Source organism: Ictidomys tridecemlineatus, chromosome 6, assembly GCF_052094955.1.
Source record: "Ictidomys tridecemlineatus isolate mIctTri1 chromosome 6, mIctTri1.hap1, whole genome shotgun sequence".
Classification (NCBI taxonomy): domain Eukaryota; kingdom Metazoa; phylum Chordata; class Mammalia; order Rodentia; family Sciuridae; genus Ictidomys; species Ictidomys tridecemlineatus.
Genome location: NC_135482.1, coordinates 170,148,154 through 170,164,477, shown reverse-complemented (window position 1 = coordinate 170,164,477; position 16,324 = coordinate 170,148,154). Strand labels below are relative to the sequence as shown.

General features: G+C 31.9%; 1 protein-coding gene across 6 annotated transcripts in view; it reads left to right on the top strand.

Moving 5' to 3' along the window:
- The window catches only part of Nbea (neurobeachin), a 603,852-nt gene that overhangs the window by 516,575 nt on the left and 70,953 nt on the right, over positions 1–16,324 (top strand). For all 6 annotated transcript variants that reach the window (XM_078016116.1, XM_021730370.3, XM_021730357.3 and 3 more), the window contains one exon: positions 9,590–9,730. In XM_078016116.1, the coding sequence (XP_077872242.1) occupies positions 9,590–9,730 (141 nt within the window). The remainder of the gene's footprint in view (positions 1–9,589; positions 9,731–16,324) is intronic.

Genomic DNA, 16,324 nt, shown 5'->3' with positions numbered 1-16,324 from the left:
CTGTTATGAGCTATATTTTCAATACCAACATATAGTGGATATAGAGATTTTCCCAAAAAATTATGCAGATATTCCTTATGGAGATATGACCTTGTAGTGAAATCTGTTTTAAAACATGACATGTGCTTGTGCTTCAGTTATTTACATATACTCATATGAACTTGACTCTGAAATTATAGTGGCTACATGACTTTGACATGAAGCACAGTCTCTGCTCATTAAAGTGTAAATGGAATTTCCTATTTCCCAGTCATGCCCTCTGATAAATGAAATAGTTTCATCACAAAACCAAGTCCTGCTAATATTGACATGAGCATAAGACATCATACACCCATACCCGTTCTTTGAGTGGAAAAAATATATTTTGTTAACACAGGAGTTGTTTGACTGACAGATGATGATAAGCATAACCATTTTCCCAAATTATTATGCCACTTAAAAAAGGAAGTGATAATGCCTCGAGGCTTTGAAATGTGATAATGCAAATGGATGCACTGAAGTGTGAATACTATTCAACAGTCTACCCTTTATAGTGCCAAATTTCTACCACATAGAGAAGAGTCTAGGTTGTTAAGGTAGGAAATGCACAACTTTGAAATCTAAGGCAAGTTTCTGTAATTATTTTATCTCTTTTTCCATATAAGTTAACAATGTCTGAAATTAAATCAGGTTTATTTACTTTAGTATATAATCTAGCTACCACTTAATTTTCAATAATAAAGCATGAAATGTGGGAAAAATTACTGTTAGTAGCCACTGTTATATCAAACCTATTAAAATAAGTGAATGTATAAATTTAATTATATACCATTTGCCAAAAAGTCTCTTGCCAAATTTGAAATGTGTTTTTACACATAAGTTAAATACCTACTTAACATACACCCAACACTATGCTCAAACTTGTATGTGTTAGGCTTGCTTACATGGCAGTGCTGAATGAGTAGTGCTATTTTAAATACAAGATATTGATTTACAGTGTTTGGATACTTTAAAACTAATGGTGTAATCATTTATTTAAATTAATAATTTGTTTCATTCATTCATTCATTCTTTCACTGATTGCCAACTGACTCTCTGCGGGTCATCAGTGATACAAAGACAGTAAGATTTGGTCGATACTATTAAGAGCGTACAGTTAATTTTAGTTTACCCAGTGGCATATTATGCTGTTTTCCTTCTAAATGAAAGGAAGGAAGAACCAAGAAAAGTGCAGACAAAAAGTATGATTCATATAGACATTGTGATAACCATAAATACTGAGGTGTGTGTTTGTTTATATTTCCACTGTTGCATGTTGGGAACATATATGAATATATATTATACAGAACCTCCAAGCCAATCTCAGGCTTTGTCTGCTTATGCTACATGTCTTCCTACACCCTTTATTTTTTTTTTTTTGTTCCTTCCCATTGAACCACTTGCCCTGTCCTTTCAGAAAAAAAGCGGGGGGTCGGGGGAGCAACATTAGCTAGGGCTTGTCCTTCTTTAAAATTTTTAAGCAACAGTAGTAGTACGCTCCAGTGCATGAATTTGGGAGATACTTCCTCTGGAAAAGAGAGCCTGCTTCACACATGTTCATTTCACCAACCTGTGTCACATCTATATGTAACATGTACCATAATCATGGCAAAACTGGACCAAATTCAGCCTCATTTAACCTTTCCTTCCTAAAATAGAATACTAAATAGCTGGAAGTGATCTTGAAACTGACTTGTAGCCTCATAATTATCTTACTTACTTAATCATTGGAAAATTAATGGAATGGACACAGATTTAAGATACACTGTTTTATGCAAACACATTGCTCTTTCACTAAGGTATTTATGAATTTTCTTAGAAATTATCATGGGATAATGATAACAATTATGGCCAATATTTGGCATGTACTTATTTCATGCCAGGCATTGTCCTAAGCATCTGACATAGATTTTCTTGTTTTACCCTCACAACTCCATGAATTGCACTGGCATTTTGTTTTATTTGTCATTCAATCATTATTGAATAATCAATTTATTATTTCTCTTCAATCAGTAAGTAGAATATACTAAAAATAAAAACTAAACATATAGATTAATTTATCTTATACATGTCCTCCACCCTTCCTAAGTGCTCTTGCAGTTTTATAAAGTACAAAAAAAAACCAGAAAAGCTCTTTAATATTCTACAGGAGAGACATCTTGTAAAATATTCTTCACAATGCATGTTTGTTTCAGATATGAGCAAAGAACACAGAAGAAATGCAGTAAATGAGGCACTCCACTACCCCTGAGCTTTCAGTTCTATGTGGGAGTAAGATACCTGTGAATGTACTAATGGGTTTTGCTAATCAAAAGGCAGCTTTAAACCAAAGATTATTTTGCTCCATAATACAGTCATTTGGGTAATTCTTCCCTGTTAATAAGTTTAAGAGGAGATATACCCAGTTACAGCCAACAAAATATCTATCTTAACACTTCCTTTTATTGATGCTTCATTACTTTAGATTCTGTTTCTTAATCAGCAAATTAATAGTGTATGTAAAATTGCAAAGGGAAGATTTAATCTACTTAAGAGAACACAATTTTCACATGTTTTAGAAACACAAGTTTTCAAATTAATTATTTTAAAGCATTCTTATGTATAAGAACAACCCAAATTTGCAGCGTGGAAAGCACTTAGTTTGATTTACTTTTTTGCTTAATATTGACTTCCTGAAAGGAGAGATCATGTAAGGTATCCTGAAGAATTTCTTACCTTCTGGATTTGTCTTTTTCCCCTCATGTTGTCATTTAACTTATTTTAACTGGTAGGGTTTTGATATATGCTTATTCAAATATTAGTAAAGATTGATAATGAGTTTATTGCTTTCTATTCGAAACATAAAGTTACTATCATTGATTAAATTTATTAAACTTAAAATATTCACATTTGAAAGATATTTCTAGGTCATATATTGGAAAGCCATCTAAATTTTTATGCCAGGGAAGAACCAAATGCTTCATCAAATAGTAAAACAGGAGTGGAAAGAGAGTATCAAAAGTCAACATCATTTCTGCTCCCCAGAAGCAATTTATGGTTTCATGTACATTCTTCAAAGGCTTTCCTCTAGTATTTTAAGCAAAAATATACTTCGTATACATTATGGAATTTTTAGAGAAACTCAAGTAATGTTTTATGATCCTGTTTCCTGCGACTGGCTTTTTTCATTCCTAGCATGATTAGTAATTTAACATTATCTATAATGCATTCTCCACAAAACCCTGGAGTTAACTTTCTAAAATCTAACATGGATCTTGCTTTTCTCCCACTTTAAACCATTCAGTGACTTTCCACTGCACTTACCTTAAAATGTATTTCATCAACCTGGTCTACAAAGTCCTATGATTTTTTGTCTGTTCCTCAAACTTGTCATTCAAGGCCCCCTTAGAGCCTTGCAATAACTTTTGCTCTCTCTGGAATTATAATCTTACCCCTGAATTTCATACCTGGAATCTTCTTATCTTTTACACCTGAGCTGTATCATGCTAATCTGTTTTAATCCTCAGTAGAACACTTATAGCTGATATTTTCTTATTTACCTAATTGTTCACTTAGATTTCATCTGCCTCAGCCTATATACATATACATTTACACACCTAAAAATGCACACATACACATTTAAATGCAAGTTTCATGGTCCAGGGACTTTTTTTTAACTTTACTCCAGGGTTTATAGTAATTTCTAACTCATAATAAATACCCAATATTTATTTAATGAAATTGTTTTTGAAATCAGCCTTTTAAATTGCTGCAAAATATACAGCAGTGGGTATATCATCATTCCTTTAACCAGTCCCTTATATTTAGACTACTTCCAGTTTTTTGTCTTGTTTTGCCATTTCAAGCAATGGTATGAGAAATGTCCTTGCTCTGATTCTTTCCATATTATAAATCCTCAAAGTTGAATTATTGTATCAAAAGTGCATGTATACAATATTTTTTGTATAATATATAATATAATATTTTTTGTATAATATTACCAGTTTTCCCCACAAGAAACTTATACTCCTTTATACTTTTTCCAATAATATTGAGATACTATGTTTTCTTACACCTTGGCCAATCCAGAGTATTGTGAAACTTAATAATTTTTGGCAATCTAGTGAATAAAAACAGCTTTTTTAAAATTTTTCACATTTGCGTGTATAGTAATGACTTTGTATGTGTAACAGAAAGTCAACTTAAACTAACTTTAATTAAAAATACAAATTTTTAACTAATTCATAACTGAGAAATCTGGGGAATGTAGAACCCAGGAAACTGAATCTAAGAGTTCTCCACAGTGTCCTGCCTATGCCCATCTCTGCTACTTTTCTGCATTGGTTTTATTCTCTGGGCTTTCCATGTTGCAGAAGTGATGTCTCTTAACCCAAAAGACAGGGGGCTTCTCCCCCACACAGTTGCAGCCAAGGTTCATTGGATCAGCTTGAATTATGTTCCCATTTCTGCACCAATTATAGTGGCCACATGAATAGAATATACTGAATGACAGGTCTGAATCCCATACCCACCTAGAAAGTCAGCCCATGTGTACCAGGCAGACTTGAGGTAAAGAAGAAATGGTTCACATAAGAAGGAGTAATGGATGCTAAGCAGGAAAAAAAAAAGATATTCATTACATTGTAGAGTTGGTACTGATTTTTCCTACTTATATTGGAAATTATTATTTTTCTCTGAACTACCTATTCAAAATTGCTTATTTATTTTGTTGTATTGTTGATTAGTTTCTTAGTGATTTTGTAAAAGTACATTTTAGAGAAAAATTCCCCTTTATTCTATATGCTAAAAATATTCTTTCTTTTGTTATTTGTCTTTTTATTTTTGACGAAAAATTTTGTCTAAATGTCTCACATGGATGTTTTATAAAATATTATATAATCAGTAATCAGTCTTCATTCATTTAGCATTTATTACTCACCTAAAAAAGAGCCAGGTACTGTATTAGGTGCTGAGAATTCAGAGATGAATGAGAGAGAAGGCATTCCTTTTAAGTATTAGTCTTCTGGGCTAAAAAGGTTATAAACTTGCCTAACTATTACCATATGGTGTCATGTAAGGCTTCACAGTTGAAATTTGAACTGCTTCCAGAATGAGTCGCAGTTCCCTAGCCAGATAAGAAGGGAGACAGGGAATTTACTTGAGCACAGAATGATCTGCAGAAATGATTTCTACAATGTCAAAGCTAAGGATTTCCAGAGTGATATCATGTAGTTCACAACTGAAAAAATGAAAAAGGCAAGAATTCTTGAAGCTTTTTTTTGAGGATTTTCAAGCCCTTTATCATGATGGAAGATGATTTAGACATATTAGAAGCTCATATATGTTAAGAATGTTCTGATAACTAGAAGCTCTATCAAGAAGCCAAATAAATCACTCACTATACCCAGTTTCCAGTTGTATCAAGCCTATATTTCCTGCTGATTCTGTAAAATGTATAGCCACCACTAGCAATGTAATATTGATTTAACTTAAGAAACAGTGTCCTCTTCTAGGACATAGAATGTTGAACTAGCAATCCTATAAGATTTTCTTCATTCCTGAGGCTTTTCGCAGATGAGGAGGAAAAAGATAGTTATGGAAGAAAATACAAATTATATTGATATAAATTTTATATTTAGTAATGAAAATGCAATCTAGTGGTATGGAAAGATTAGAGGACCAGGTACCTGGATTTTTCCTCCTGAAAGTATATTCACAATGAATGCCTTACTGACCTCACTGAAGAAAATCAACCTAGAAAATGGATGTGAAGACAGTATCGTATACAAATATATAGTATCATTAGTAGTTGGAGCATCTATAGAGAGCTCTTCCCATATGATTAAACTTTTATTGCCATCCACATCATAAGCATTTCCAAAAATTATAATCTACTTTGCTACATTGACCATTCCTCAAATCAATCAACATTTATTTATTTAATTAAAATAGCTCTGTGCTCAGACTCTTTTCAAGAAGAGTCCTTCTAAAGTGTCTCATGTAACACAATTTACCCAATATATTTTTTAATTTCTATAATTTTTGTTGGTCAGTTTTGCTTATTAAATTTATATATGCTTGCTCCCCCCAAAAAGGACTTGATATAACTTGGAAGGTTTTATAAGAGTGAAATAATATTGATAGTTCAAGGCTAAAGGATTATAAAGGGAAAATAGAAAAAGGAAAACAAAGAAAAGGCTAGACTTAAATCTACCAAAAGAATTCTCACCAGAACTCCTCAAAGTATAATCTAAGGAACTCTTGTTCTATTTCATGTTTAACAGTTGTTATGAAAACAAAAAGAAAGATATGGCTTATGTAAAAACAAACAAATATAATAAAAGGAAACACTGGAGTTAACAAACTTCAACAAATCTATTCATGATAATATTTCTCAGAACGTTCACTAATGAAAATCTTCACAACCATCTGTCAGGATTTTTGTTCCACATAATAAAATCACAGTTTTTTCAGAAAAACAAAGGTTTTTTTTTTGTTGTTGTTTTTGTTTTATGATGTAAGTCTTAGATTTCTCACTTTAGTCTTAAAGAGGAAATTGGGGGGAAGAGTCGAGAAAATAGCATCTTTTTCTCAATAAAGATAACATGTTTAGCATAGACATAGTAATATTACACAAATAATTTCTCACAAATTTTACAAAAAAAATGTGAATTTTGTACATGAGTCATGCTTGATTCTTCCATGTTAAAAACAGTGCTCTTGGTCTGGGGTTGTAGCTCAGTGGTAGAGCACTTGCCTAGTATGTGTGAAGCACTGGGTTCAATTTTCAGCACCATATATAAACAAATAAAATAAAGGTCCATGGACAATTAAAAAAAACTAAAAAAAAATAGTTCTCTTGCAAATTATCTAGGTTTTAGGGCAGTTTTAAAAATGAATTATAAGTTTTATAGGCATAGAAATTTTATTTTTCATTTCTGCATGATCATATGCATGATTTTCTGTAATGTGTTATAGTGTTTACTTGTACAAAAAATTCACAAGAATGAAACAGCAATAGATCCAGTACCAAGTTTTTAAGTTTTTCTTAAATTTTTTTTTACCTGGTGGCACCCGAAAAAACACAGCAGTAGCTGTGTCTAAATTCCCACTGTTGACAGAAAAGGATATTGGCTCTTGATAAAAATTGAAAAAAGACTACAAACTAAATTTGTAAATTTCATTAAGTATATTCTTATGTTTTTATCAAAATTCTTACCTTTTTCACCTGCCAAATTCAAAAGATTGATGTTGTACTCTTGGCTCAAATTTTAAAATAACAGCAAATTTACAGTCTTATCAATAGGTAGGTAGATAGATAATTGATGGATAAATATGATGTAATATATGACATGTTTGGCTTCATAGGAAAACATACCACAAATGGCAAAATTCTCATTTCCCAAACATTTTGAAGCTTTTTTTCCTTTAAATGACTTGTTTCTTGACTACTAGAAGCCAATGATAGAATAGTATGTATAGCACAAATTATTTACATTATGTTTCATAAAATTCATTTGTAATTGCACTAAGCCAAAATTCAAAATTTAAAATACATTTTAAGAAATTACTAATGGAGACACATACAAACTTTAATACTGTACAGCTGTTTCCTACCAAGCATATTCTCTAAAACACTCTAATAAAATGACTTTGATGAAACTTGAGTAAAATGGAAAATGTAAATATTTAGTTTATCCCTTTTCCAGTAGTTGAGGAGAAGGCTGGAAAAGATTAGAGGAAGGGCCATGTTCCTTTTTCAAGAATGTTTTGTGATGTCTTAGAGAACAAACTGTATCAGATAAGGCGGATCCCTAGGGGTTGGGCAGGCATTTTATGCATGTGAAAGATCTATTAGCATATTCAAGAAAGAACAAAAATACTAAATGTTTTAAATGGTTGAAAAACATTGAATTAGAAAAACATATCTGTGCATATAAAATATTTAGGCAATTTTGAGTGAAAAACTTACTATTTAATTTCAGGAACAAAGCTTTCATTCATTCCATTGTCTAGTAATTATCCTTTTCTCAAAAAATTATAGGCTTATTTTAAATATTGAGATTTTAAGGAATGTTTAACAAAATTTTTGTGCCTTTTATAGATCTGTGTCAAAAGATCTCAGAAAACCAATGATATTAAACACAATAAATTCTAAGCCTTTAAATATTTTTTTAAAATCTACTTAAGCCAAATTTTTTATTTTTATACTTTGTTTTAGAAAAATGAAGACAAAAAAAGCTTCGAACTCTTAAAATAGTAATGATCTTATACACAAGAAATATGTAATCAGATTTCTTAGTCTTTGTTAGGTCTAATTAAAGTTTATGAAAAATGAAAATAATTTACAAATAATTTTAGCATTCAGGATAAGCACCCTTGCAAATAAGAGTTTATATGGAAATTTTACCAGACTTTTTAACTGCTGACATCATTGTGTTGTTTGAATTAGTCTCCTGGGAACAAAAGAAAAGGCTCACAGCAATTTATAAATGAATCTTTCTCTCTTGTGTAACATTATATGTCCCATTGAAGCACTAATTTTCTACTACTTCTCTTGTTAAAATTAAGCCTTGGGGGGAACTTCATAGTTAACTAGTAATATTAAATTTTGAAATAAAGGACTAAGATATTACACTTAATACTCATCTTTTGTTTTCCCTATAAAATTCTTTTTTATAATATGCATCCTAAAACAAAATAATTGTGCTATTTGATATCATAAGAGTAGATTCCATATATACTGTAAAGCCAAAATTGAACAAAAACTTAAGCTAAGGCAGTTGGCTATTTGTAATGATGAGGATGTTGTGCCAGAAATTCTTAATGAATCAGTTTGCCAAGAAGTTCAAGACAGTGATCCAATTAACAAATGCTTTATTGAAGGAAAAAAAAAATCATATCCTGAGCAGTTACTGTGTATTCCACTATAGGGATTAGCATCATAATTGGTAAGTAGCATGGTAGTACTATTGTGAAAGTCTCAGTGGCCTTAGTAAACTGCTTTTCTGGAAATCTGAATTGTCTAGACTATTTTCAGCACCCTTAGTAAGGTGTGTAGTTTAAATTAATAAAAAAGGATAGATGCTTCATCTGTGTAAATTCACAATGGAAGTAGTGTCCCATCAGTGTTCCCATGCAGAAGACTATTGTCTTTCACACTTTGGGTGATACTATTATTAAGACAAAGTTTTCTTTGATACAGTGATAACTGTTTCATCCTTCTCCTGGCAGGATCCTTGTACTCCAAGCTAAATTTTCATTATGTGTGTTAAGTGGACAGGAAAACAACATTAAAATATTAATTTGGCCTTGATAGTTAAAACTGAATCACCTCTGGTAACAGTTCACTAAACCTTATAGCAAAGTCTAGAAACTTTGCACATAGGAATAATCCTTTGGGTGATTTTTAGGAAGTATAATGATATGTAGTTAATATCAGAATCCAATTTGGTAAAAATATAATACAAAATAATTTGTGCTCTGTGCTTGAAATGAATCAGTAGTGAAATACTTTCAGGATAAAGGCTTATCATCTAGATTGTCTAAAATGACTATATTAAATAATATATTTCCTTTTATCTTTTTATAGCCAATTGGTGCTTTGAACCCAAAGAGAGCTGTGTTTTATGCAGAGCGCTATGAGACATGGGAAGATGATCAAAGCCCACCCTACCATTATAATACACATTATTCAACAGCAACATCGACCTTATCCTGGCTTGTTCGAATTGTGAGTATCTTCCTTGAGTTACAGTTTACCTTCAATACCTTAAAGTATTTTAACATTAGTAAATTAAATAAAAACCAGGTATACTTGTTATTCATCTTAAAGATTAGAGAGCAGTGAAGTGGAATTAGAGATCACAAACTCTACCAAAAACTGAATCTCTTTGTTTTTAATGAATTCTCATGTTTGTGGAATTGAGTTAGGAAGATAGATTCTGTGAGCTTCTCGGGCCTAAGTCAGTATTTAATTTAAAAAAAAAATAATTTATTTATTTGTGTATTTATTTATTTATTTGATGCTAGGTATTGAACTCAGGATCTGGCACATGCTAAACACACACTCTACGGTTGAGGTACATACACCTCCAGCCCTCTAAATCAGTGACAAAGAGCCAGCCTTCTGGAGTATATCCTTAATACCTACTATTCCTTTCTCACTAAGGATGTACTCTGGTCCTTAATCTTCTACTGTCTTCTCATTATTGATTCTTAGGTGACATGTTGTAATATCAGGTTCCAAGTGTTTTCAAGACCTCCTTATTATCTTTAACACATAAATATACTCAAGTATTTTCAGTCTTTATAAGGAAAAATAAATAAATAACTGGACATGATGTCACATGCCTGTAATCCCAGTGGCTCAGAATGCTGAGACAGGAGGATCACAAGTTCAGAGTCAGCCTCAGCAACAGTGAGTCACTAAGCAACTCAGTGAGGCCCTGTCTCTAAATAAAATACAAAATAGGGCTGGGGATGTGGCTCAGTGGTTAAGTGCCCCTGAGTTCAGTCCCCAGTACCTCCCCACAAGGGAAAAAAAAGAAAAAAAAAACCTCTTCTCAGCCCCAACCCATTCTGTAACTCCTGGCCTTGTGGTCACATGTACTGAAAGTTCAGCCTCCACTGAAAGCTCAGCCACTTGGCCACCTCACATTTAGTCTTTACCTGATTGATGCAGGTTCCTACCCTCATTTTACTGAATTGTTCTTATGGAGGTCACAGGTCACATGGACAGAATGTCCCATTTCCTACCATCATGTTTCTGAGGCACCTGTTACCATTGCTCACTGCCTTCTCCTAGAAATTCTCCTGGCTCCTCGACAACATCCCCTTCTAGTTTTTTTCCTTCTGTCACCCTAACTTCTTGTCCAGTCTCTTGCTCAAATTTCTTTTCCTCAATATTCTTATTCCCTAGGATTTTTCTAAATAGTTTATCAAAGCTATGTCATTCACTGCAAAATAGTGACTTCCAGCTTCTAACTTTATCACAAATATTTCTCATCAGTTTCTGGCTTATATTTCAACTACCTATAGGGTACTTGTTCCTGAATATCACATAATACCATAAATATCATTTTTAAAAGATAACTTTTCTCCATAATGAACTTGCTGTGATTCCTCCTGTTTTTCCTAAATAACTAGCATGATCATTCACCCAGTTACCCCATCTAGAGCAATTGGGGGACTTTCCTAAATATTTTTTCCTATTTTTACCTCCTCCCATATCCCAACAGACATCTATAGGTTCTACCAACTAATTATCTCTAAAATCTATCTCTTTTTCTCTATAACTGTGGCACTTCCTTTAGTTAAGGTTTCCATTATTTCCATTATTTCTTATCTAGAATATTAGAAAAGCTTTCAAGTCTGCTTTTTCCAGTCTAGTCTAGTTAGAAACAGTTACTAAAGCCAGATGATCTAATTTTTCTTTTTTTTCCTTTTTTACTATAAGGGACTGAAAAGTACTGTAAAATACTAAATTAAATCTCTAATATTTTCTCCTTTTACCGAGATATGGTTCAGACCTCTAAGCTATGTGAATCTCATATGTCTCAGAACCACACTAGTAAAGCTGCATGCATGAAAATATACCTTCTATTTCAAAAGGGTTGGTTTTTTTCCCAAACCTAAAGGATAAACTAGCTTGGAGGTCTTCCTCAGGCATTTTTTCCATTTTAAGTAGAGACTGAACTTACAAAAAATGCACTCTGTGTATACTTTAACTTGCAAACCGCTAGCAGATGACATACTACAAACACTCACTATTGTTGAAAATGTTTGTCAGGATTATGATTCAGTTTAATTGAACACAAATTCTATATCTTTTATAATCATACTATTTATAAGAAGTTGAGGAAGTTTAGATTAACCAGTCTGTTGAAAAAACAAACCCAAATCTTACTTTTAAAAATAAACTATAATAATAAACTAAAGGTAAAGACATAAAACTACTATTTTGTTTTTGATCAAAGTTATTAAATTAGTTTAATTTGTCCAAAGATTCAGTGTAATTATGTGAAGTTGAATTCTTTTACAAGAATGTATTTGAGTTAGAAATTTCTTAAGGAAAAAAAATCATTAAACTCTGACACTGTTAACATAATTAGAAGTTCTATTTTTTTATTTTCTGATAATTTTGAGAACATTAGATTTATATTTTTAAACATTTATCACCATATACCAATCAGAATGGAGGATCTTTAGTTTATGGATAGTAATAAGTAGTGCCCTCCAGAGATAGGAGAATGCTTCACTTTCAGGCAAGAGGCAAAGCCTATTTGGACATCAAGAGAGTTTGTTAGTACCCATCCTGCAGTTTCAGCCACAGGTCAAAACAAAACACAGAGACATCAAAATTTACCAGTCAATATTTCAAAGAGTTGATTTCCTTTATACTCAATGTAAAATATGGTCTTATTTGATTTGTGCTCACAAATAGACAAAAAAGAAAAAAGATAAATTAGATTGATCACCAAATGTTCCTATAAAGCTAAATTTTCAGTCATTACCACCATTAGTAGGAAATTATTTATTAGCTGTAAATGAACCAGAAACAAACAAAAAATTGAATAGAGAAAGTAAAATGTTAAAACCTAGAGAAAAGATTGTCAGTTGAGTTCAAGTTCTCTCTTTTTTTTTTTTTTTTTTGTTGTTGTTTATATTGGGGATTGAACCCAGGGCCTTATGCATGTGCACTCCACCAACTGAGCTATATCCCCAGTCCAAGAAATAATTCTCAAGCCTCACAGTCTATTTGACTTCACCATGTTAGTCCACATGAAACTTGCAAAGGGACCTCCAAAATCCTTAGAGAAAGATGTTTAGAAAACATGGGAACCTGGGAGGACTTTTCATACCACCTGCCCTGAATGACAGTCACTGTCACAGAAACAGTAAGACACCTCTCTCAGGTACTTTGGAGTTGAAAAAAAAATCTACTGGATTGTTTTGAGATTAAATGAGAATAATATGTGTTGATCGCATTTTGAAATTCATAAAGTAACATCCAAAGGTTCACAAAAACTCTGTTCTCAACCTCCTAATTTCAGTTGACCCCTTTCTATCACAAACAAGCTACACACTTTCTCCAATTATAATTCATTCTTAAGTTGATTTATCAATCTATGCAACAGTATGGCAAAAAATTCCACACATGTTTATCCTACATATAGTAGTAGGATATAGATATATAGTAGTTGCATATAGATATGCAATCATAAACCATTTGTGTAATTTAAAGTTTCTAAAAGCCACATTTAAAAGCAAAAAAGAAACAAGTAGAATTAATTTTAATAAATTATTTGTTAATCCAGTATGCCTGAAATATTATCACTTAAACATGTAACCAGTATAAAAAATATAAGATATTTTACATTTTATACTCTTAAGTCTTTGAAGTCCAGAGTATATTTATATTTGCCACACATCTCAATATGAACCAGTGACATTTGAATTGCTCAGTATTCACAGGTGGCTATTAGCTACTGTATCAAATATAACAAATCTATAGAGTTGCTTTTATGGGAACTCATTTGGCCCAAAGATCTTAGGCTATGCTGTTATTAATAGAAGTATTGTGGTCTAATAGCTTACTTTGTGTTTAACCTAATGGCCCAGAGAATTGTGATTTCCTCACTCCCATCCAAAGGAGTTTATGAGGTAGAAAATGCATTAAAGTTTGTGTCACTGAGAATTTGTTCATAAAAATGTGATACAGATTAAAATAATTAACTGTCCTTTACCTTTCAAGACAGCTAAACCTAATGTCATTAAACTCATTATTAGTTTCAGTCAATAGACTTTATGACAATAATAATTGGATAAAATGCTAATTAACTAAATTCTTCATTGATTTAAGTTAAAAATACTATTTTAGACAAACTACTAGTAAAAACACTTGTCTAAATTATGAGGCTCTAAAAAGACTGTTTCCTTGATAGCTATTATTGGGCAAGTGATGAATAAACTATTATATTAAAAGTTTGGAATTTTTTCAGATAGTAACTAATACAAAATGTTTTATTCAGAATGATGTTGCTTTAATCCTTACCCTGGACATACATCACTACCCTGAAGCAGTTAAATCTTATACTGGTACCATTTCAGCCTTCAGAAACACATTCACCTTCTGAATTCAGTATATTCAACTCTCTTATTCAAAACTTATCTCTCAGACATTAGTCATAATTCCTTGGAAGTTAAATAGGTTACATTAAAATAAGTTAATTTATAAATATGTTGTTTAGAATTTGAATTTTTTATACATTATGGGTTGTTTTGAAAGCTTGCCCTAGAGTCTCTTTAAACCATGATGTATCTTTAAAAATATATATTTGTAGAGAAGTATGAAAAATTGTGGTATACATGTGTAATAAGAATTTTAATGCATTCTGCTGTCACTCATGTTGGTAAAAAAATCAATTAAGAAAGTATATATTTGTAATAAATAAAGTCATAGAAGCACTTTGGTAAGTTTTATAATTAAAACCAAAGATAGTGCTACTGAATGAAATATTTTCACTATGTTTATTTTGAATACTGATGTTCAAGAACAATGTTTATTTACTTAGAGGAAGATGAGGAATATTTAACCAAGAGCCTAATGGATATAAGGCACATAGGTTAATTAATAGAGTCTTTTGAAAGTCTCTTAGAAATACTTCCAGATTCTTTCAAAAGAAATAGAAGAAAATAAATTTCTGGAATTAGACAAAGGCTAGTAGAAAGAATGATTTCTTCATTTCTTAGAATGTGACTTTGATGTCATATTGCAAATGTAAAAGGAATGATTCTACATATTCTGAAAGATGATAGAGGATTCTTAAACTGAGATAACCCAGTGCCTAGCACAGAAAGGTGCTCAGTAACTGTTAATTCCCTTTCCTTTTGCCTTTAGCATGCTTCAAATCACTTGGAATATACATTTTTTCTTTGCTATACTTACATTGAAAGTACTACATATTAATTCATGGATGGGGTTTTATTTTGTTTTTTGGTTTTCTTTTTAGTGAAATGTTTTTTAAATACCTTAATTTTATTAATTTATTTTTATGTGGTGCTGAGGATTGAACCTAGCACCTCACACATGCTGGGCGAGCGCTCTACCTTTGAGCCACAACCTCAGTCCCAGTTTTGTTTTTTAAATCAAATGAGGAGAAGGAAAAGAAGAAAATTACAAGGAGAAAAGGACATTTAAAAGATTCTTTTGAGATGATTAAGTAAAAATCAAATAAAACAGAAGAATAAAGCAGTTAGGTAGGAGTTGGATTACCCAGGATGGAATTAATCGTCTGTAATCATTAAAAGGCCGATAAGGTTCTTAGTGTACTTGGAGGGGGACTGAAGCTTGTGATGGCATGTAGTGGGACAGATGTTTCCTAGTACAGGCTAACTGAGCTTAGTTTTCCATCACTGAAAAAGAACTGGAAGATATGACATGAGCTTGGGGTGGATATAATCAGGAGAAGACAATCTGCCACTTGCCATTTATATTGTAGGACCTGACCCAGAGTTTTTAAAGCCTGGTGGATGCCAAATTTTTATTAATTTTCAAAATTGCTGTTTAGATTTATTCACTCATACATCGTATCTCCCAAGCTTTTCTAATAGAAAGTCCACATATCTCACATAATGATGTCCCCATAGAAAATGGTTTGATTAACATGTGATAAGTGAAAAAATATAAAAGATCTTTAAGCTTCCTATTGCACTTGAATCCTGCATTGGTGTGGCCTGAATCAAATGAAAAAGAAAGGCTTTGCACTGTGCCTTGAAGGTAATAGAGAAAAACATAGAAAAAAAGGCGATCTCCACAGTAATCAGAGCTTGGTAGATCAATACTCACTTATAAACAAATAGGTTATCAATTTCTATTAGTACTCTACCACTGTAGCCGCTGGAGGCTTTCAGGAATAATGAGAATATATGTCATATTGTAGTGAATGGCCCTAAAGCAGTTGTTAATCAGATCTTTTTAAAAGTTGCTTAAGTCAGTAAAATTTGGAATTCTTCAATATTCTTTGCTTTGATGTACCATCAGATTAATAAACTTTGTTACCAGAAATAAAAAGTTATTCTTCAATTTAAGATTTTTTTCACTGTGCCCTTCATTGCTACTCTTAACATTCCTTTAAAATAGGGTTGAAAATTATAAAGGATTTTTATGATTTTGATTGGGGTAGAGATCAGTTTTTAATGGCTGATGATAAAAAGTAAGGCTTTGCAGTATAAATGAGTCTTCACTCACATCTGTTTAACAGGTTAAATGCAGAGAGGCAAGTCTAGTCCATCTAAATTAATCTGTGTTTACTACTACAGAGAA